Below are 22901 nucleotides of genomic sequence, written 5' to 3' on the forward strand. Positions count from 1 at the left end.
ATGACTCTGACCCCTGCTCCAAGCCGCAGATAACTCATCAGTCAGTTTTCTAGTCAAGCAGTGCCAAGATTTCAAGGCAGCCAAAGTCTTCTCTCTGGGTCCTTGCCTCATCCACACTCCTGGGCCGCATCTTTCTGGATTCTGAGTCTGATGGTCAAGGCCCAGGCACTGGTCTTTTTTATAATTCCTCAGATTACTACACAGCCAGGGCTGAGAAGGAGTGCTCCAAGCAATAGACCAATAGTGTGTTTCCCTTTTCCATTCTAATTCTCCTTGAAAGTGAAAAATCACCACCTTGTGTCACATGCCTCACTCAGAAATACCGTTTTCATGACATACGAGGCCCTCCATTAGCCCTCCCGCTCTTCTCCTAAGACTTTGCACCAATCCAATGTGCCTGGATCTTACATGAGCCAAATGGCTTGTCGCCTACACCCCAGGGATTACTACAATATCAAACTTGTTCCCCCCAGTTCACACACCCTTGAGGTTTATTCAGGGTGAAGACCCTTCTTCAGAAGATCATGTCAGGACAGTATAAGAGAGATACTCTTCCTTCACTTATTTATTCAAGGAGGGCACGTACTGAGCCCTCCTTTAGGATCAGACTTGGCACGAGGTCGTTGGGTTATAATGGGCAGCAATACCAAAGAGTGAGCCTGGACCTCTGAAAAAGAGAACTAGCTTATATCACGGGCATTTGGCAAGAACCCTAAATGGAGCTCTCTCTATTCCTACCCTTTCATCTAACTCTAATTCCAGACCCTGGGTGCTTCTCTAGAGCTGAGGCTCTTCACTTAACTATTGCCACTTGTCACTCGCTCTCTTCCTTGGTGTTTGACACCAGCTTTCCTTGTCCACAAATGATTGAACTCCAAAAATAATTTACTCAGAATGAATGAGGCCCAAGCCTTCATCCCCAAATAGATTTCCTTCTACAGCAATTTTGGTTCTGGTTCCATAAGGCAATTATGTAGTTTGAGGATTAATTCTTTCACAACGTGTCCACACAAAAAGCATCAATTAGTCTCTCTCCCCCACGTGTAAGCCTCTTTCTAAACTCACAACCATGAGCCAGTGACCTGGCCCATTACACTTGTTCTCTATGCCAACACTAATGAGGATCCCTTCTAATGTAGGATATTCCCTAAATACCCAAGGGTCTGGGAAAATACATTTTCAAATTGGGCTAATTAAAAATCTAAAGCAGGAAGTTCCCATGGTGGCTCAGTGGTAACAAGCCTGACCAGTATCCATGGGTTGAAGGTTCGATCCCTGGCCTTGCTCAGCGGGTTAAGAATCCAGCGTTGCCATGAGCTCTAGCATAAGTCACAGACACGGCTCAGATCTGGCATTGCTGTGGCTGCAGCGTAGGCCAGCAGCTGTAGCTCCAATTTGTCCCCTAGCCTGGGAACTTCCATATGTTGCAGGTCCAGCCTTAAAAAAAAAAAAAAAAAAAAAAAAAAAAAACACCTAAAACAATATGTGGTTTCTATCATAAATGGAAAATACATCTATTTCTAGGAAAATCCCTGCCAAGGAACCACTCAACAGCTGATATTCATACATCCACCATTTGATCATTTTAATCTCTCATTTTCAGTTTTTTACATTTAAGCTTTCAAATTAAATTCCATGACTATATAGACAAAGGAGAAGCCCTTCACACATAATCAGGTTTGAACTCAGTTGAATGGCAAGAATTCAAAACGCTGAGGGCTGCCTGCCCTAGGGGATGAGAGTAGGGACCTCGATTAGTGTGAGGTCTGGGGGGAGTCAGATTCCCCCATTATCCTGGAGATGGATTAGTTGCCCCAAAAAAGTCGGGAAAAAAATAATCTGCAGAGACTCTCAATATAAGAAATATGAGCAGAACGACAGATTTCAGAGACATGCAGAAATAAGAGAAGATCATAAAGATGAATATCAAAAAGAGGTGTGAACTACACAGGCAAGTTCTGAGATCAGGAGGGGGGGGGAAGTGATCTGTAAGAGTCCCACATTCTGGTAGCATTTCTCTCCTGTATTGGGAGTGAATGACTTTGGCATGAGGATAGGTGGACAAAGTGAAGTATGTCCTACAAGCAGGTTTGCAGAGGTAAGGTAATAATGGGTTCTGCCATCAGGCTGAGCAAAAGGCCAAGCCTGCTTCTGCTATTTCTGATGAGGTGTGACCTTGGCCAAACCAATGAACGATTCTGGACCTCAGTCCATTTATCTGTGAATTGGATCTGATAATGCCCAACTCACAGGATTTTGTAAAGATTAAGCTAGATGAAGAAAAGGAAGCATTCAGTAAGGATTACCTCCCTTTCCTCTCCTTATATTATTTTGGGGATAGATAATTGTCAGGAAAAGGGCAAGATATTTGACTGGAAGCATGAATGTGTGTGCTAAAAAGACCTTAAGGCATTTAAAGAATTTGGACATTTTTATCTCCTGCATATCAAGTCCTTGGAATTTTTAAGAAATGAACTCAAGTGTTTTGGTGTGTGTGTGTGTGTGTGTGTGTGTGTGTGTGTGTGTGTGTGGCAGTAAAACATAGTCAATGAATTTAATTCAGTAGAAGTGTTTTGAAGACCCCCTGTACCAATTACTATTAGGTACTGGGGACAGGAGGAAGGGAATTAAAAATATTAACCTCTTGCTACTTCTCCAGGAATTTGCAGTGCTGTAAGAGAATGTAGATATAGTGGGTAACATTGAAAATTTTGGACCGCAGTTCACATGAAGGTGAACACAAGTGCTTTATTTTATTTTATTGTCTTTTTTAGGACACATCCATGGCATATGGAGGTTCCCAGGCTAGGGGGTTGAATCAGAGCTGCAGCTGCTGGCCTACACCCCAGCCACAGCCACAGCCACAGCAACACAGTGTCCAAGCCACAATGACCTGCACCACAGCTCACAGCAATGCCAGATCCTTAACCTAATGAGTGGGGCCAGGGATTAAACCTGCATTCTCATGGATAATAGTCGGGTTGGTTATTGCTGAGCCACACCAGGAACTCCTGAACTCAAGTGCTTTAGATCAGCATTGACCAATAGAACTCTGCATTGATGGGAATGTTCTTTTTTTTTTTTTTTTTTTTTTTTTTTTTTTTTTTTTTTTTTTTTCATGGCTGCACCTATAGCATATGGAAGTTCCCAGCTAAGGGTCAAATCAGAGCTGCTGCAGCTGGCAGCCACAGCCACAGCAATGTCAGATCTGAGCCATGTCTGCAACCTATACCACAGCTTATGGCAACACCAGATCCTAACCATTGAGTGAGCCCAGGGAGTGAACCTGCATCCTCCTGATTACTATGTTGTGTTCTTAACCCACTGAGCCACAACGGGAACTCTGGAATGTCCTTTATCACTGTCTGATATGGCAGTTTCTGGCCACATGTAGCCCTTGGACACTGGGGATGTGGCTAGTGCATCTGAGGGTCTGACTTTTTAATGTTGTTTACTTTTAATTACTTTACCTTTGAATAGCCATGCATGGCTAGTTTCTACCAAACTGGACAGCACTCCCTTAGGTATTTCTGATTATAAGGTTCTCTCATACCAGTCTGGCTTTGGGTAAGAAGAGAGTGTGAGATTAAGCTCATGGGCTCTGAAATTGGACTGCCTGGTTTTGCCATCGGGTGAGATCTCACGTAAAAGAGGAATGCTAATGATATCACCGGCTCCATGTAAGGTGTTGGGAGGTGTACATAAGTTAATACAAGAAAGAGCGTCAAAGAGTAGCCCTTCCCCAGTTAAGAGTTCTCATGCTTTATTGTAGCCATGTATTTTCATCTTTGCCTTACCCACTAGGTTATAACCACTGCTATAACACCAGGGCCAAGCACCATGTCTGGCACATTTAGACTTTCATTAAATAAGTGTTTAAATAAGTGTTGAAGGAAGGGATGGAGGGAAAAGAAGCGGAAAAGGAGAGGAGAGGAAGGAAGAAATGGCAGGAGAGAATGGATAGAGAAAGGGAGGAATAATGAATAAAACTGCAGTAATGTTTTCCATGAAGAGAAAAGAAAGCTTCTAAAACATAAAAAAAATAAGAGAGCTTTTTTTTTTTTTTTTTTTTTTTTTAATGGCCACACTGGTGGCATATGGAAGTTCCCAGGCCAAGGACTGGATCCAAGCTGTAGCTGCGGCGAAACTGGATCCAGATCCTTTAACCCACTGGCCAGGAAGTGCACCCATGCCTCCACAGCAATTGGAGCTGCTGCACTCAGATTCTTAACCCACTGCACCACAAGTGGGAACTCCTGAGAGCTTTCAGTAAAAATCTCAGTGGATATGACTCTTGGCAATGAAGATGGAATTAAGTGCTCTTAGGGAAAACATTCTTCCAAGCGACAATGAAGAGAGCTGATAGCCCTGAAAGAACCAAGGAGAGAGAACGGTGGACTTGAGGGGCTTTTCTAGATTCCACACCTATGAAAATACAAACTTCAATCCTACAAGTGTGTTCCGCCAAGCTTCTTCAAAAGAGCACCACTGGGGGCCATGCAACCTTATTCATCCATGTGATAATCTAATCTAAACGGCATTAGAAGTGAAGTAGACGTGTGTGGGTTCCCCACTTCCAAGTTCTTATTAATACTGCATTCATCCAGTCCCCGCAAAAAAAAAAAAAAAAAAAAAAAAAAAAAAAAAAGCAGTGTTGGGCAAGTTTTCATAACTGTTTATTCATTATAAATAGTAAATATTTACTGCACTTTTTACAGGAAAGACATTTTTACAACACATTGTTGTTGGCTGAGGCTGCAACACAAAGATAGCTCTTTTCTTGATCCATCACCCCCTAAGACCAACGTAGGAACTAAACTCAGTACTATGTCTAGTCTCACTAACTCACTACGTCATAGTTCTTAACCCTAAAAGGAATGTATTTGTGCCCACTTCGTTCATGGTTCCAAGAATAGAAAGAAATAAATAACACTGCCTTTCACCTTCCCGTTCCTCTTAACAGCTCAAAAAAAATTTATTGACATTCTAAAATGTCACCACACAAACATATGTAAACCTCAGTTCCCATCATCTTTTAATATCGAATATTACTGTATAATTTAAAAGTACATGAGAGCCATGTGGACATTTCTCTTGTTGCCCTGCCTTTCCTAGAAAAGAGAAGAATGTAAACGTAGTCGTTTTAAAAGCATTATTCTCTAACACGGTCTCTAATCAAAAGGAGCAAGCTGGATGTTGGTTGTCCAGCAAATGGCAACCACTGCATTCTACCACGATGAATGGGCTGCAAAAATAAAGCACCTGCAAAAATATAGTTCTGATTCTGTTTCTACGGCCCTGGCCATCGCCAAAGCCTCCGTGAGGTACACAATATTGCACACTGATAAGCAGCTGTGGGAATGCACGTCACTTCTCCACCGCGCCCTCCCTCGCCCAGGTTGGCTTCCAAATGAAAAGAAATTGGGCTAATGTCCCACGCCTCCCCCACACGAGAAAGAAAACCAGCTTTTCCTCCAGTTCCCCCATATCCTGTTAGCAAGACGTGTCCCTCTGGGACAGTTACTGACAACTGAGTTACAGATGAGGGTAAGATAACAAATAATTTATTCGGGAGGTCTTTTACATCTAGTCTAACTTCCTAAAAATGGTGGCATTGATTTTTATATCCATTTCCAGTGTGTCACAGTCAAGGACTCCTCTGTTCCTGCTTCGTGGAGCGAGCAGTTTTAAAGTTGTAGAAGTATCAGCATCAGACGTCAAACATGTTATGCTCTTGAGTATTCTCCTACTATCTTTCAGAACATTCTGCTTGCCCAAACCAGATAAATCACACACACACACACACACACACACACACACACACACACACACACAAATGGAATGTTTTAGCTCCTTGATCATCAGCACTAGAGAGTCAGGATATTTGATATGTAGCCATGTTAAATCATTGCCTTAAAATGTTGCATTTGTCTTTTATCGTTCTGGATCTTCCTCTTCTCCACTGCTTTTGTCCAACACGTTCAAAAGAATTTGAAACCAACTACTGGAGAAGGAAAATCCATCACTCTCCTTTGTCTCCCATTGAGACTGCCCCCTAAGAGGATGATTTTTTTTTTTTTTTCTGAGAAGATTCTTCATGTCTAGGCTGTGGAGACCGGAAGCAGGGCCAGTTTAAGCTCCAAGTGGACAGTTCACTTAGGCGATATCTGGCTTCAGATAATGAAAGGCACCTGTAAGGAAACACACACAGCTTTTCAGGTCAGGCAGGGACAATTCACAGCAAGGGGCAAAATCAGCTACAGGCTGACAATGTCATATTTAATACCGTGGTATCAAAGGATCGAGGCTAATATTTTTATTCCTGAGACAAGTTTGACAGAACTCTGTGTCCTCAGGATTATGCTCCATATGATCCTTGAGCTGACCTCATTAAGAACATGTGTTTCTAATGCCAGGGGTTATTTCATTTGGGCCAACCCTTGTGTTCTACCTAGTGGCAATCAGCTTTCACGTCTCAGCAATTAATAACCGCAAGATGTTGTTGACATCGGTTAAGAAAATAATTACACAAGGAAGCCCTTGCTGGAACAACCAGCTGGCTTTGGTCACAGGATTGATACCCGGATGGAAGCCTCAACCATGCCACCACCTCCCTTTTCTCAAGGAAGAGTTAAAAAAAAATTCATCCTTCCAGGAGTAATTACCCCCTAGAAAGTCCAAGGCTTACTTTGTCCATACTGCCCATACTGGTAGCCTGTGACAGGGTCCATACTGTAGCCCGTGGTACTGTAGGTGGGTGGGCAATAAGACTGAGAAGTCGGCAGACTGTCCAAGCTCTTCATATGCTCTAGTCTCTGGCTGCAGCTGGCGGACACCGTGGTGGTAGGTTCCAGGCCCCCGGTGAGAGGTGACAGCGCATAGTCGGTCTGCGGCTGATGGGGTACCCCGCCGTGGTTGGTCAGGAGTCCCATTACCTAAAATAGACAGGCAGATGGGGACGCAGTGAGAACGCAAGGGGGACCAGACTCTAGCCTATTGCTGAAAGAATAGGTGGAAAAGGCCAAATTGTATTTCTTTGGAAATCTACTGTTAAAGAGTTGGCCTAAAGATGGTGACCTCCATTCAAAGTGGCAGAGATATTTAGTACATCATGCCCAATGAGAGCATCGAACTACATACAGTTTCAGGGAAAAAATAAGGAGAGGAGGAGAGGAGAAGGAGGTGGAGGAGGAAGGAAAGAGAGAAAGAAGGAAGGAGAGAAGGTGAGAGACAGATGACACCATGCCCTTAGTGATAACATCAGACTGGGAATTCAAAGAGCGGGGAGGGAAAAGGAATGCAAGGATACAGGCACACAGGGACAGAAGGCCGGAGGGAAGAATAAATGATATCAGTTCATACTGAGTAATGTCTAACCACATATTATAGCTGGAAGGGTCATGTGTCATTTTAAACAAGCATTTGCTTACATTTTTTTAAAATGTTAAATGAATCCAAATCAAATTCTCTATGTTTATTTTGAGCTCTGTCTTTTTTCATAGCATTCCCTCCCCATCTTGGTTGTTCCTCTGTAATTAGAAATGAGTACTCCCTCCCTGATGCTCCCTTGAGTTTTCTTCATCCCTCCTACTGTGTAATCAGTAGTTAGACACCTACTTTGAATAGTGAGAGCTCTGAAGGGGGTAACCTACCGATCTGTAAATCCCCAGCACCTGGAGTTCCTGTCACGGCTCAAAGATAACAAACCCGACCAGTATCCATGAGGACTCGGGTTCAATCCCTGGCTTTGCTCAGTGGGTTAAGGATCCGGCATTGCTGTGAGCTGTAGTGTAGGTGGCAGATGCAGCTTGGATCTGATGTTGCTGTGGCTGCAGTGTAGGCTGGCAGCTACAGCTCGAATTTGACCCATAGCCTGGGAATTTCCATACGCCATGTGTGCTGCCCTAAAAATAAATAAAATAAAATAAAATAAAATAATAAAATAAATCTCCAGCACTTACAGAGTGCTTGGCACATAGTAGGTGCTGAATGAATGAATGGATGGTAAACAATTGTCTGAGTCACTGCCTCCATTAACTCATCTTTTCATTTTTCTCTCTAAGCTAAATTTTCCTAAGAAATGTTAAAAAAAAAAAAAGCCTAAAATGCAAATGCATTATAAGAAGTCTGTTTAGTTTTTTTTTTTTTTAAATAACCCTGGAGAGCAAGAAAACTTAAGAAAAAACAAAACAAAACTGTGAAAACAGAACAACTTTCTGATTAGCACGGTGACGAGTTTCACAAACTCAAGCTCGCTGACCCTTACAACACCTTGTGATGGAAGTAAGTGGATAATTAATTTTGCAGCTGGAAAACTGCCACCCAAGAGAGGAAGTGATTTTTCTCAACTTCATACAAGTCAGCAGCAGGGCTCAAAAAGCAATTGCAGAAGAAATCAAAGGCTGGGTGTAAAGACTCCAGAAAATAGCACCTGCCTACAAAGTATTTTGATGCAGGGGCCCACCATTGCACAGTATTTCCATTCTAGTCCTGTTGTATTTTAGGAAGTTTGAAGCATATGGAGATTAAAGTGTACAAATAACAGCAAAAGGCAAGGGCAGTAATGAAACCCAACCCTGACTGTAGGCCTTATGTTATCCACCAAGGTAATTCAGGCCACAGCATCCTGGGTGGAAGGGTACCAGCAGGGGGAGGGGAAGATGAAACTTGCATTCCAGAAAGCTTCCTAAATTAGATCCCAAAACCAATGAGGCCACAATCCCCTTTGGGAAGGGTTTGCATAATCCTTATAGCTAAACAAAATCTTCTTGAAATAAAGCTTTAAACTGATCCATCTTCAATTAGTCCCAAAATACCAAAAAAAAAAAAAAAAAAAAAGAAAGAAAAAAAAAAAAAAAAAAAGAGAGAGAGAATCTGTTCACCGCCTTCTATGGCTTAGCCTTTCTTCCTCTGTTCCATTTTAACTAGGCCTGCTCGCCCTCTCCTTGTCCCAGTCCCTGTTCTCCATTTCCTTGTCTTGCACCGAAGTTCTTGTACATGTGAGCAGGTGGGGTGGGGGTGGGGAGGTTGTGTTGGGGGGGTGTCTAGGGAAACCAACACAGTCATACCCCCATTTTTAAAGACACTCCGAGGGATCTAAACTTTCTCTAAAATCTCTAAAAATTACTTCTATTCAAAAAAATTAACTCTAGGTTTGAGAGCATAGTTTTGTTTAATGGGGATTAGGGGAAAATGAGAGTCAAAGAATAAAATAAGAATCAGCAGGAGCCACAGCTCCAGCAGGATAAAAAGTCATCGGAACATGGAGCTCTGATACAGCATGGTTTACAGTAAGTTGATTACTTCACTTTCTCATTTAAAAAAAAACTAAACATGGGAGTTCCCATTGTGACCCAATGAAAATGAATCTGAGAAGTACCCATGAGGATGTGAGTTCAATCTCTGACCGTGTCCAGTGGGCCAGGGATCAGTGTTGCCATAAGCTGTGGTGTAGTCCCAGACGCAGCTCAGATCCCAAGTTGCAGTGGCTGTGGTGTGGGTGGGCAGCTGTTGCTCCAATTCGACCCCTGGCCTGGGAACTTCCATATGCCACAGGTGCGGCCCTAAAAAGCAAAAAATAAATAAATAAATAAATAAAACCTAGACATAACCCCAAATGCATTTAAGTTATTTCCTGAATGCTCTTCCACCTACACATTTTTTTTCTTTTTAACCTTTCTTTTAGCTCATGTAAATGATTTTACAGTATGTATTTGAAAAATTACAAACCTCAATTGATACACTAATTTATTAAATATTTTATTTTGGCCCCAAATCATTAATACTTATTAGAAGGAAAGAGTCTTTAAAATAGAGGCTGCTCAATGCCAAATACACTCCTTTCAAATCAGGAGCACCTTTCTGTCTACTGGCTTACTGGGCAATAGTGAACAAGGAAAATAAAAATATTAAAAGTGAGATTTTTTTTTTTAATGAAAGAGGCATTATGATACAGGGCACAAATATTTTACTGTGTAAATAATCTGTACTAAGTCTTTTTTTTTTTTTAAAAAAAAAGCAATTGTGTGACTATATCAATTCAGAGAAGAAACATATCCAGTGGTACTGGATACAACGGAAATATATTTTTAATTAACAGTGTCCTTCATAAAGATACTTACTTGAAACTCTTTTAATGGTATATCTCTTTAAGGAAGAGGTGGAATACTCTATATACAGCTGAAGTTGAAGAGTAAAAGCAGAATTTTATTCAAAACATGCACACTTTCCCATGATCTATACATACATTATTTTTGTGATAAAATTTTTTTAATCCTCTACCATGCATTTCTTGCTTGCATAACGTTGAAGGCAGCAATAACTTTGTCGTGGGGGGAAAGAAAACAAGAAAATCCTAAAAGAAACAAATGAGTCCTTCCTATAAGCCAAATTCAGCTTCTGATGTTCATGTAGCAACTTTTTACAGTTGCTGAATTGGAAAATTCCTTAGGACAGGAAGACCTTGAAATTTATCTTGTGGAGGATGGAGAAGATATAGTACTATCTGCTAAAGCCATATTCTAGAGCCAGAGAAAGATAGCTCCTTAGGGGTGCCAGAATACAGTGTCACGAAGACATCCTGGCTCATGACCAGTCAGGAAGGATGGCTGCTGTATGAATGGAACAAGAGGGATGCTTGTTGGATCTTCCTGTCATTATTAATATTGCCACGCACCGGAAGCTAGTGACAGCTCCTGGTTTAGCAACTGCCCTTAGCTCAGCAGCCCAATACTCATGGAAGCTCATGTGAGGAAATAATGAGGACTGGGTCCCTTTGACTTTCCTGATGGAGCCGAAGAGACCGATATTCACCCACGAGTTTTCCTTTCCACTGTGGGGGTCACAAACTGTAATCATAACTTCTTCCTCAAGAATTGTATAAGGATGGAGAAAGAGGCACTAATGCTTTCCTCCACTTGGTTTGAAATGGAAATTAAGAAATAATGTAACTAACTGATAAGATATGAGGTCCTCCTACTATACAGCACAGGGAACTATATCCAATCTTTTGGGATAGAGCATGATGGTAGATAGTATGAGAAAAAGGGTATATATATATATATATATATATATATATATATATATATATATGGCTGGGGCACTATGCCGTACAGCTAAAATTGGCTTAACACTATAAATCAACTATACTCTAATAAAAATTAAATAAACAAATAAATGAATTGATAATTAACTGAAACTAATCACTGAAATAATAGGGATTTATTTCAATGTTTCACACCGAGAAAACTTGAGGAATGTATATCACTTCAATAACTTCTTATTTAAAAATTAAAAAGGATATCTGCGTTGGAAAAGAAAAATAACTGTATCAGTACAAATACATTACTTCCTCTGAACATAATTTTAAAACTTCACATCTCTGCGGAAGGGTCTCATTACACTTTTATGTATGTTTCTTTAAAAGCAGTTTTGCTCTTTCATGTGGTTCAAGGGAAGCTATGGAAATTTCTTCTTCCCGCATGAATTTGGGAAACAAACTTCTTAGAACTCCCCCAATATGGTCAGGGAATGTCTTCCAGTCATATTTTCTTTTTAAGAATATTATCAGGATTTCTTACATACATGCTTTCTCCTATAGCAATTTGTAATTCAAAGCCTAAAATAGAATCTTCACTAGTTGCAAAGTGGGGTTTTTTTTTTCCTCACAAATCTTTAGTAAGCCATTTTATTTTATTTTATTTTATTTATTTTATTTTATTTTATTTTATTCTGAGGTAAGAGAAACACAATTGCCTGCTTTTCACAAACAATTTCAAAGAAAAAGAAATAAACCCAGGGCTATTTAGTTCTGTCTACTGAACACCGATCACATCCTTATTAAATGTCAGATATGTCCAGGAACTGCAATGAACAGAAACGCTTTTCCTTTTATAAAGATCTCTGTTCTGTCTCCTTGGGAAGGGAGGTGGGAGGAGAATTTTTTTTTTTTTTTTTTTTTTTTTTTTTTTTTTTTTTTTTTTTTTTTTTACTTTTCATTGAGTAAAACTCTTAGGTGAGCATCTGAAAAAAAATCTATTAAGTTTATTGGTAAATTGTTACCTCCAAAAACATTTCCCAGACATCATTTCTAAATTGTTCTATGGATAATCTTTAATAACAAATTCAAGCCTTAGAATTGTGAACTGGGACTTCTGCTGGTTCCTCAGTCCTTCCTATTATTAGAGACATTTTTTGAAGATCTCTTTAAGCTCATTCTCAAGTTTCAGAATTCCAAATAGGTTGTTTATATCTTGATTGGAAGATTATATGGTTCAGGAGAAACTAACTCTTTACAATTGCTTCATGCCATATTTCTCTTGAATTAATTTTCCCATTTTAAGATTAAATATAAAAGATTAAAAACTATGAGCCAAATTAAGATTTACTTTTAAAACAATGTGTCTGGAAAATATTTGTCTTGGCGTAAGTGTTATGGTTTCGCCATCCCTTGAAAATGCTCAGAGCTTATCAGAAATCTAAAATGATTTAGCAAATTATGGTGTATGTCTAGGCTCTTCTTTTTTTCCATAGCAGGAATTCTGGTTCACATCTTTATTTTCTTTTTTGTCCTTAAGTAATCAGATACTCTTCTGATTTAACATTCAATAATACACTTTTAGTTGCATAGAAAACCATTATGAATTACAGCTTTGTGTAAAACAGTTTTTTTTTTCCCCCAGCTTCCATCCTTTTCTCCAAAAGTCTAACAATTATAAACTTTCAAAATTTGGAAATAATTTATTTCCAGAACCAAATAAAAAATTCAAATGTTTACACAAGTGTGTTTTTCCCATATGGGTGCTACTGGAGTCATAGTTGAATTTCAGCAAGTGTATCATTGAGCCTGAAATACCTAAATTTGAACAGCAGAGACTTTCCTAAAAATGTTGCCTTCAGATTCAAATGCCTTAGGAATTATTCTGCAGTTGATTAGCATCTAAATAATTAGATTTTTGGCCCTGTCTGTTTGAAAGCTGTAAGAGGGAAGTTGCCTAAAGGCAGAAATTTCTCTTAAGGTACGGATGGCGACCTTCTCACCCACCCCGAGTTATGGGAAGGGCATGGCTGACCTTTACCTACCCAGAGAGAAAACCAGTGCATGCAAATGTCCAGCTAAATGCATCCTTATTTTTTATTTTAATCCTTAGCTAACATTTTATAAGCAGCTTTGTTCCATGCATGAGGAAGTATGGGCTCCAGACAAGTGTGGTTCATATGGTGCATACATTTCCAAGCATTGTTTGTAAAAAGCACAATAGGTACTGTCTCCGTTAAACTCTACGTGTTATTTGTGCTTTAATCTCCAGCTCTGGGACCAGTTACAGAATAACTTTGACTCTATCAACTCTTTAGAATATCTATTTCTCAATAGACCTAAGCTGTTAAATGGAGAGCAATATTCTTCAGAGACTGATACTTAAAATGTAAATCTAGGCCCAAAGAATTAGCACAGGAATGGCTTGCAAGAGACATGTACACGTGTATACGTACCTAGAGAGTTTACTTCTAAACAATGATGAATAACCACATCGTGTCCATCTAGTACCAATAAAATAAAGCCCATTAAGAGAAAGCTTATTTCACCTAAATGAGAAAGTATGCCAGTTAATACAGTTGGTATTGGACTATGTTAGACCCACCATGGGCTGTAATAAAATTCTCATATGTTTTAATTCATTTACGCATGCCTGCATTTAATATGCTTTGTGACCATGTCTACAATTAATATGATTTATGAGAAAAGAACATGTGCGATATTGGGGGGAAGGGTGTTGCATACATATTTTTTTCTTCTGTGAATGAAAAATATAGCAAAACAGCTCAAGGAAAAGTGTTGGCCGTTAGCATATTGAGATGGACTGACGGAGCCCTGAGTAAACTTGGGCGAGTTAATGATATCCTCTTATCTGACCCTGACACATTTGCAGCATGTAATTTACAGAAGCTCTGTCCAGGGAATCTTGACAAATGCTCCTAACGATGTCAGGGCAATGTTCCATTCTAATGTAAAACAGATGTGGGTCAGATACCCTCATTCATCACTGAACACAGAGCGTCTCAAACTCTTTCTGGGAGGAATGACATTACCTGCTGTTAACTCTTCTCGTTTCAGGAAATTTCTCACAACCACAGTAGCCCTCTGAAGAGTCAGCACTCAAACCTATCACCGTTTCTAAAACCTGTCTGAAAACATGACTGTGGAAAATCAAACGTATAACTTGGTGCAATTTCATGACTACCTCAGGACACGTTTACCAAATATTAATTGGCCTTTTGGGCCCTAGGATTCCCAGTGTAGAAAGGGAGAAGCTCTACACTTGGGCAGCCCATAGGGCTTCAGTGAGATGGCCTTCAAAACGTTCTCCCTAATTGCCCATAACCTAAGCCTGCATTGAAGGAAATGCAGGGCAGATTCATCCTAATAGCCATTTGTAAATGCACAACTTATTGAATCATAACTGCCCAGCTCTGTCTGAGATTTCACCAAAAAACTTATAAGAACCTAGCTGTCCTGTTGCCTTTTAAACTGAAAGGCCTTGACTCTGCCCCTGTGAAGCAGAGAGGTACTGGGCCATGCTATATTTTCATCCCCTTAAAACTCTCCCTTGCACCCAATACTCTAACAATAAGGAGGGGAGACCTCCTAGCCTACTACAGGACGAGAAAGTTGCCCAGCTCAACAATGAGATCTCTTCTTTCTTACAGAACATGTGCGATGTAGGAAAATATTTCTGTGGCTGCCCAAAGTTCGTGTCATAAGACTTCAGCTACTAAATGCGTGAAGAGTATAGAAGAGAAACTTCCCTAACCTCCTCTTCATGAGAAGGAAGGTTATGTCCTTGGGACCGAGAAAAAGGCCAACGGAAAGATCAAGTGGTACTGATTTAATGAGTAGATATCTGGAAAACTATTTCTATGAACCACAGGAAAGCAGAGCATAGCCCTGACAAAGTTTGAGAATAAACTTACCCTTCAGGAAATGTTTTCTGTCCTGTTTCACAGGTCTTGTGTTAAGGCAGAATAAGCTTTCATTTAAGATGCATGGAGGCGTTCCTGTTGTGGCACAGTGGAAACAAATCCAACTAATATCCATTGGCGTTCCCGTCACAGCGCAGTGGTTAACGAATCCGACTAGGAACCATGGCCTTGCTCAGTGGGTTAAGGATCCGGCGTTGCCGTGAGCTGTGTAGGTTGCAGACGCGGCTTGGATCCCACGTTGCTGTGGCTCTGGCGTAGGCCGGTGGCTACAGCTCCAATTCGACCCCTAGCCTGGGAAACTCCATATGCTGCAGGAGCAGCCCAAGAAATGGCAAAAAAAAAAAAAAAAAAAAAAAAAAAAACAACTAATATCCATAAGGATGTGGGTTTGACCCCCGGCCTCACTCAGTAGGACAGGGATCCGGCGTTGCCATGAGCTATGGTGTAGGTTGCAGACATGGCTCGGATCCTGAGTTCATGTGGCTGTGGTGTAGCTGTAGCTCCAATTCAGCCCCTAACCTGGGAACTTCCATATGATGCGAGTGTGACCCTAAAAAGAAAAAAAAAAAAAAAAGATGTATGGAAACTTGTAACAGTGGGAATAATATAAACACACTGCTGTATAAAATAGATGATGAATGAAAACCGACTGTATAGCACAGGAAAAGTTACTCAATAGTTTGTATTGACACATATGTGAAAAAAATATGTTTATATGTATGACTGATTCACTTTGCTTGCATATCTGAAACTAATACAACATTGTAGGTCAATGTATTTATTTTACAACCAATAAATTTAAATTTATAAAAAAAAGATACTTGTAACAACTAACAAGTCTATGGATATTGGACAACATCTGAGCCTACAGTCTTTCAAGAACCAAAAGCTACAGTTCCACCAAACTCAAATCCTACCTTCTTTAATTCCTCTACCCTTCCCAATTCCAGCAACACTGGACCAGAAAAGATGCTGTGAAGCTTTTCCATCTGAAAACTTACTTGTATCCTTGATCATAACCTGGGCAGCGGCTATGTCTCCTGTTTCCTAGGCAACTTGAACTAGGCTGGCAACCTACAGGGCCCACAGTGAGGCCACGTACATAATTCTTTGATCTATAGAAATTAACTCAGCTCCTACAGATGTTGACAAAATAGAGTTTTTGGGTTTTCTGGGTTTTGTAATTTAGTGATAAAAAGAACTCCCAGAGTTCCCTTGTGGTGCAGTGGAAACAAATCCAACTAGTATCCATGAGGACCAGGGTTCAATCCCTGCCCTTGCTCAGTGGGTTGGGGATCCAGGGTTGCCAGGGAACTGTGGTGTAAGTCACAGACCTGGCTCAGATCCCAAGTTGCTGTGGCTGTGGCATAGGTCAGCAGGTGTTGCTCCTATTTGACCCCTGGCCTGGGAACTTCCATATGCTGGGGGTGTGGCCCTAAAAAGACAAAAAAAGAAAAGAGAAAGAAAGAAAGAAAAGAAAACTTCCTAATCCCTTCTCTCAAAATTATTCAGTTGGATTGCCTCTTACTTTCTAAAATCTTTCCATTGTACCAATTATTTCAGCTATCTCTCTCCTTTGCTGGTGAGAGATAGTATAACATTCATCAGATTCTCCTGACTTTGGGTGAGTATCTAGTATCTTAGAAGCTGGACTGTGGATTTTTCAAAAATGAGTTCACATCAGTATATTTCAACCAATCGAAACAAGAATAAGGGCGTTCCCATTGTGGCTCAGTGGAAATGAATCCAACTAGTATCCATGAGGATTAGGGTTTGGTCCCTGGCTTCGCTCAGTGGGTTAAGGACCTGGTTTTGCTCTGGCTGTGGTGTAGGCCAGCAGCTTACAGCTCCAATTGGATGCCTAGCCTGGGGATTTCCATATGCTGAGGGTGAGGCCCTAAAAAGAAAAAAGAAAAAAAAAAGATAAGAATAAGATACAATAGGACAATCCTGCCCCCTCCCCACTCTTAGCCTCACAGACTGAAGATGGTTGCCTCTTATTTTCATTGTAGTGGGTTCTCAGGTTATTGTGACCTGAATTCTTCAAACAAAACCAATATTTGTGCATTGTATTTCCAAGGACTCATACCCCAGGTCCATCACAAAGACTGCATTCTGAATGGACACCAATATGAGTCCTTAGGTCTTTAAAACGTCCAGATAAGACACCTGAAAATACTCCAGTCCACTAAGAAACTGCATTTCCTTTGATATTTTTCAGCTTTTCCGTTTGCCTTCTTTGTTGGGGACAAACAAAAACAGGGTTTTTGTCAGAGGCCCGTGTGTTACTTTGAGGTAAACAATAATGAAAGGCCCATTGCAACAAACAGTATTATCACTTTATAAAGAGCATTTAATTTTTTTAAGTACTGTGTTTCTCAGTAGAAGAAATAGCTCATGGGACAACACACTTCAATATCTTCTAAGTATAACGAGAGGATGAAACAGAAGCTTACAGTTTACTTGCCTGCAGACCAATTTACTCCTTTTCTCTGCCTCATCTAAACATTATTAAGCAGTTTATAGCTTCTTCTTTAAAATTACTCTTTTTCCTCCTAAAGTCATATGCAGAGGGATTGAAAATGTACTGAAGCAGAAAATAACACCAGAAATTAAATAGAAGAAACAAGAGTTCCCGCTGTAGCCTAGTAGGTTAAGATTCCGATAGCAGCAGCTTGGGTAGCTGCAGAGGCATGGGTTAAACCCCTGGCCTGGCACAGGAGGTTGAAGGATCTGGTGTTGGCACAGCTATAGACTCAGATTCAATCCTTGCCCCAGGAACTTCCCTATGCCTCAAGTGTGGCAGAAAGAAAGAAAGAGAGAGAGAGAGAGAGAGAGAAAGGAAAAAAGAGGGAGGGAGGGAGGAAGGGAGGGAAAGAAGGAAGGAAGGAAGGAAGGAGGAAGGAAGGAAGGAAGGAAGGAGAAAGAAAGAGAGAGAGAAAGAAAGAGAGAGAAAGAAAGAAAGAAAGAAAGAAAGAAAGAAAGAAAGAAAGAAAGAAAGAAAGAAAGAAAGAAAGAAAGAAGGAAAGAAAGAAAGAAAGGGAAAGAAAACATTCACTGGTGAAAAAAATTGAAAGAATCATTCTAGAAACGGACAAATCAAGACTTGGGTCTCTACCCATTTTTTCATTCAGCAATCAAAGGAACTATTCCTTAAAACTTGGTAGTCTGATCCTCAATGAAAGGGATCCATAGTTAAGTTAGAGAACCCTGAGTTCAATGAACATGTTTCTCTACTGCAAGACTTGTCAGAGCCTTGTCAAGATTTGTCAGGGCTAATGTGCCCTGGGACTCTGAAAGATAGAGGGATATAATTTGAAACATTTACCAAATTGTTGATTCAAAACCCTCTTTCCCCCAAACTACAATTCAAAGAGCTCACTTTGGGGAATAAGCCTCTATTATGAGACACTGTCTAGTTTCTGGGTGTTCAAAGATGATTATGACCCCTAGCTTCATGCCCTAGAAGCCCATAGTCCAAGGGCAGATGGATATATTATCAGATAATGCAGTGTGGTTTGTGTTTTAATAAGGTATAAATACACTAATGTGGCATCAACAGAGACTAAGCCAAGAAATTCTGCGTGGAAGAGTCATGGAAGTGTTGATATTGAACAAGAAATTTTCCCATGGAATCACACAAATAGAGGGTCACCTCTACAAAGCATTTTTTAATCTGTAGTTATTTAATGAGATTTTCTTTTTAATGCCAGCTGCTCGAAATGAGACACAAGTATTTTGTGGGGGGAATAAAAAGATGATTATTTCTTTAAGTAATGCGTGCACCTTTCATTAATTCAGTGCTGAGGACTGTTCAATCATTTCGCAGCTAAGAAATATTCCCTACAAGATAAAAGTATAACCCTTTGATTCCACAAAATGCATTGTCTCAAAGGATCTCCCAATTTACCAACTTTTCCATTGATCAGTGAAGACAATGCAATCACTAATCTCAGAAACTCTAGTTTACTGAACTCTAGCGAAACGTCAAGAGTAATTTTTAAATATGATACTACACATTGAAAAATATACACCTCTGATGAAACCCAGACTGTTTTGCAGAGACAGATTCTTTAGAAAAAAAAGCAAAAAATAGTACACAACTAATGACTGAATCCAGTCTTCTGTGTCTGCAGTACAAAGCACACATTCAGCCTCTAATTGAATAAATATGCAAGTATTCAGATTTCTGTAGATATTGCCATTTTGCAAACTCAGTAATATATTAAAAGCTTTACATTGCATTCCAACCACATATAAAGGGTTGATTCAGACCATTGGCCTCACACTAGAATCAAGTATAGCTTTCCTGTGTTTTAGTGACTACAAAGAAAAACTTTTTATTCTAGTAGTTTAGTTATGGACCAAGCAATCACACTCAATTTTTTTCTCCTCAATGGCTAAAGGAATTCAAATGGGCCTAGAAACCATGGGGTTGTTACATTTGATTTGTCCAAGGTACAGGAGAAAGTAGCTGATGGAATTGCTATTTAAATCAATTCAGCAGACACCAAAAAAATTTAATTCAGCAAGAAAGGTTTTCTTGTGGCTCATTTCAGTGACATAATGTGAGATTCAAGCGTTGGCGGCGGCGGCTGTTCCCTTCCTTTCTTTAAAAAGGAGATTTTGGCCAAGTGCTTGTTTCTCTCACAATTCTCCAGATCTGTAACTAACTCAAGAGGCTGTGACTAGAGCTGACATAAGCCAGGGCTCTCTTCATACTCTTTAAGAGTAGCAACCACAGCCTTCAGAGAAAAACCAAAGGCACCAGGTCAATTACAGCCTGCACTGATTCAACAAACGGATTAGCAGCAATGTTTTCACCACCAAGCAGAACATCTTGAAAACCTAATATGGCAGAATGGAAACATGCAAATGGCCAATGGTTATTCTGAAATGGGCTTATGTATGATCATAAACATCCTTGAGCCTTCATAAACATGGGGGGCTTCTGCAGCCCTGGTTTTGAGCTCATGAACTGCTTTAGAAATGAAACAGAAAGAAGCCGAGGCTTTGGAGTGGCTGCCACTTTTGTATGGAATGTCTCTCTGTCCACACTTTGTTTGACACCCAACCAATCTCTTTAATCAAAAGCACTCCTTTTTCTTCCACAGATGAATTTCTGGAAATTGTAAAGGAAGGAAGTGCCTCTGTTGGGAAATGAGTTGGTGGCAGGCCACCTGTTTGTCTGGGTCTTCACGATGATGAAGGTAGGCTGAGGGCACAGGGTCTGCAACCTGTGTATAAAATGGACAAAGCAAATGGCCTGGCATCAGGTAGCTTCTGGATGTGTGCCTGAAATGTCCAGAAAAAAAATAGCTCTCCTAAAACAGGAGCTGGCCCTGCCCTTACTGCTATTGCATGTATCTACGGTACAAGAGAAGCTCAAAAAATTGCCATACCACCAACTGGAAAAGATATTCTCCCCACGTAAAACAGAAAAGTACCCATCACAATCACTCTTAATGAAGATACCCCATCCACAGAACACACTGGTCTATAGTAAGCCTTACATCTTCAATGGACAAAGATCCTTCATCTTGACTTGCAGCCAAGGAATTTGAAATAATTGTAAGCACTGTGGTCCAAAGAATGACAAGCAAAATCAAAAGCAGTTTAGAGTTCTGTGTACACATATTAACACTTAAATGCTTCTCCCTAATAAGTTTCAGGATTAACAAATGTTTGTCAAAAGAAACTGTGCTGAGCAATTGAAATCTAATTTGAAATGGAACCACGACAGTCTAATACATATATGCATGAAACGGAGAAGCTGCCTAATAAGCGTAGCTGACACCAAATATGCAATTTACATACATTACACACTAATAATCTCAATTTTAATATTATTCTTTAAAAGCAACTGGAGGGGTGGGGGAGTTAAAGCTTTTCTTTTGTAAAACAGGAATAAGAACAAAAGTTGATCCTGGCGTCTTCCACCATTAACCACAATCTTGTTAGTATAAAGATCTATCTGCTCTTTCTTGGGTCTGTTCCAGAGATGGTATCTTATCCCCACAGAGTTGTGATGATTCAACCAGACTTAACAGAAGAATGGTTGATAAACCTGATGAGATCTGCAGACGTATCTTTGTTCCTGAGGTACTGAGTGGAGAGCAAACATTCAAGCATATTGAATTGGTACACAAATCTTTATGTGAATTTTTTCTTTCCTCAGTAGATTATCCATGAAATAGGACAGGTGTACTGGTTATTCAATTACATCTTACCCAAGATCTGAACAAAACTTGAAGTGAGGCCTCTGAGCATAGATCTTACCATGGGGATTTGTTAATAACAGTTAAACGTTGTCAAAAAAAAAAAAAAAAAAACTTTCTTGTAATTTAAGCCTATTTTCTTCTTTTATCATTGGTTTTACTCATAAACCAGAAATGAAAATCTGCCCATCTGCTCTAAACATAAAATGTGTTCATAATAATCCAGATTTATACCAAATGTATTTTTAAGTATTGCTGAATTGAGAGAGTACTCAAAATTTATAGCCTCTGAGGTTGCAAAGATGACTTCCTCTTTTTAAGAGGAAAATGCTTAAAATGAATGTAGGAAAGGCTCAGAAAACTTCTTGGATATCAAATGGCTCCGTAGGAAAAAAAAATGTCAATGATATAAGAGTAAATGAATCAAAACCATATGGATCAAATTTTCCCTAAAATACACAGTTTGAAAAATTAAGGAGAAAAAGTGCTTGGCAAAATGTGTTTTAGGTTTTTACCAAACCCCAAACATTTGAAGAATCATTTGCAATGGTTGATAAACCCTAAATGCAGCCAAGTTGGCCCATTTTTGTATACTACATAACAATTAAAAAAAAAAAAAGCCACTGATGCCGTCTTTCACTCAAGAAATCATTAGAAGCTGTCACCAACAACTGGGACTTTGTAGAAGTGGGGAGGTAGCTTGATATGATAAAAGTTTTTTCACTTAATTCACCTTGTTTGGGGGGGTTGGATATGTGTGTTTTGGAGGTGGGGGAGCAGTGAGGGTAGTGTTTATTGCAAAAGAAAGTTAACTAGGAGAACATGGGCCAAATGTTAATTAGTCTCATGTCTTGAGCATATGGTAATATTTCCTTGGTACTCCATATTCCAAGGCGGCATTCCTTTTTCTCTCCTGCACATGCAGTAAGGTGCTGGAAACATACCAGCTGGGTTTGGAGGCAAAAATGCATGGCTTCTATTTCCCTGTGTTCTTCCTGTAATGTCCCCACACCAAGAAAACTCAGCCTTTCAAAAGGGGGCTGCTACTGCAGCATAGAGAGAGCTGAAGGGTCCTCATCTTAGAAGGTGCTTTGTTATTCGTTATAAAATCCTCACTCCCTAAAAGGGTTATAGAGTTCAAATGATCCTAGAAATTCAGAGAAAGGAGAAAACTTCCAGGAAATTCGCCTATTCCCATCTCACCCATTACTGAGAATCTCAAGTTCCCTGACAGATCCAGGCTTTGAAGGAGTGTGAAGCCCAGCCCTCCATTTGTGAAGGCTTTCCACCGTATCGGCAGGAAAATCAAGTTGAATATCAGTGCCGGAGCCCATGGAAAACTTTCTACTGCATTATGTTTCTTCAGCAAGTGAAATATGTCCTTTGGTTTATGAAAGAACTAGTAACAACTGGAAGAGTGATAGACTTGAATTTTAACTCTGCCCTTGAGTGTGATGTGACAGTGTTGCACTGGCCTCAGCTTTTGCATAAATAAAAATGGGAATAGTCCCCAGACACAGTTACTACTGACTCCCTCAGAACAAGATACACTTGCTAGTGCCTAAATTCTGCACAGATGCTTTTAGCAACTTGAGAAGGGATATGACCAAAGTTTCTCAAAGCTTTCATCAGTATTCTGAGACTAAGAATATCACAGATGCATGTCAGTCTGTTGCTACTCCAGGCTGACCAGATGGACAGGTG

General features: G+C 40.0%; 1 protein-coding gene across 2 annotated transcripts in view; it reads right to left on the reverse strand.

The window, feature by feature from the left end:
• Positions 1 to 4654: 4654 nt before the first annotated feature.
• The window catches only part of PAX3 (paired box 3), a 98959-nt gene continuing 80712 nt past the window's right edge, over positions 4655 to 22901 (reverse strand). For both annotated transcript variants that reach the window (XM_021075358.2, XM_021075357.2), the window contains exons 8-9: positions 6689 to 6935; positions 4655 to 6191 (exon numbers count right to left, since the gene is read on the reverse strand). In XM_021075358.2, the coding sequence (XP_020931017.1) occupies positions 6157 to 6191; positions 6689 to 6935 (282 nt within the window). In that variant the 3' untranslated portion in view covers positions 4655 to 6156. The remainder of the gene's footprint in view (positions 6192 to 6688; positions 6936 to 22901) is intronic.

The sequence above is a fragment of the Sus scrofa genome, chromosome 15 (assembly GCF_054392235.1).
Source record: "Sus scrofa isolate SSC_HxYL_T2T_F1_AM1 chromosome 15, Sscrofa_HxYL_maternal_Yorkshire_Landrace_v2.0, whole genome shotgun sequence".
In the NCBI taxonomy this organism is placed as follows: domain Eukaryota; kingdom Metazoa; phylum Chordata; class Mammalia; order Artiodactyla; family Suidae; genus Sus; species Sus scrofa.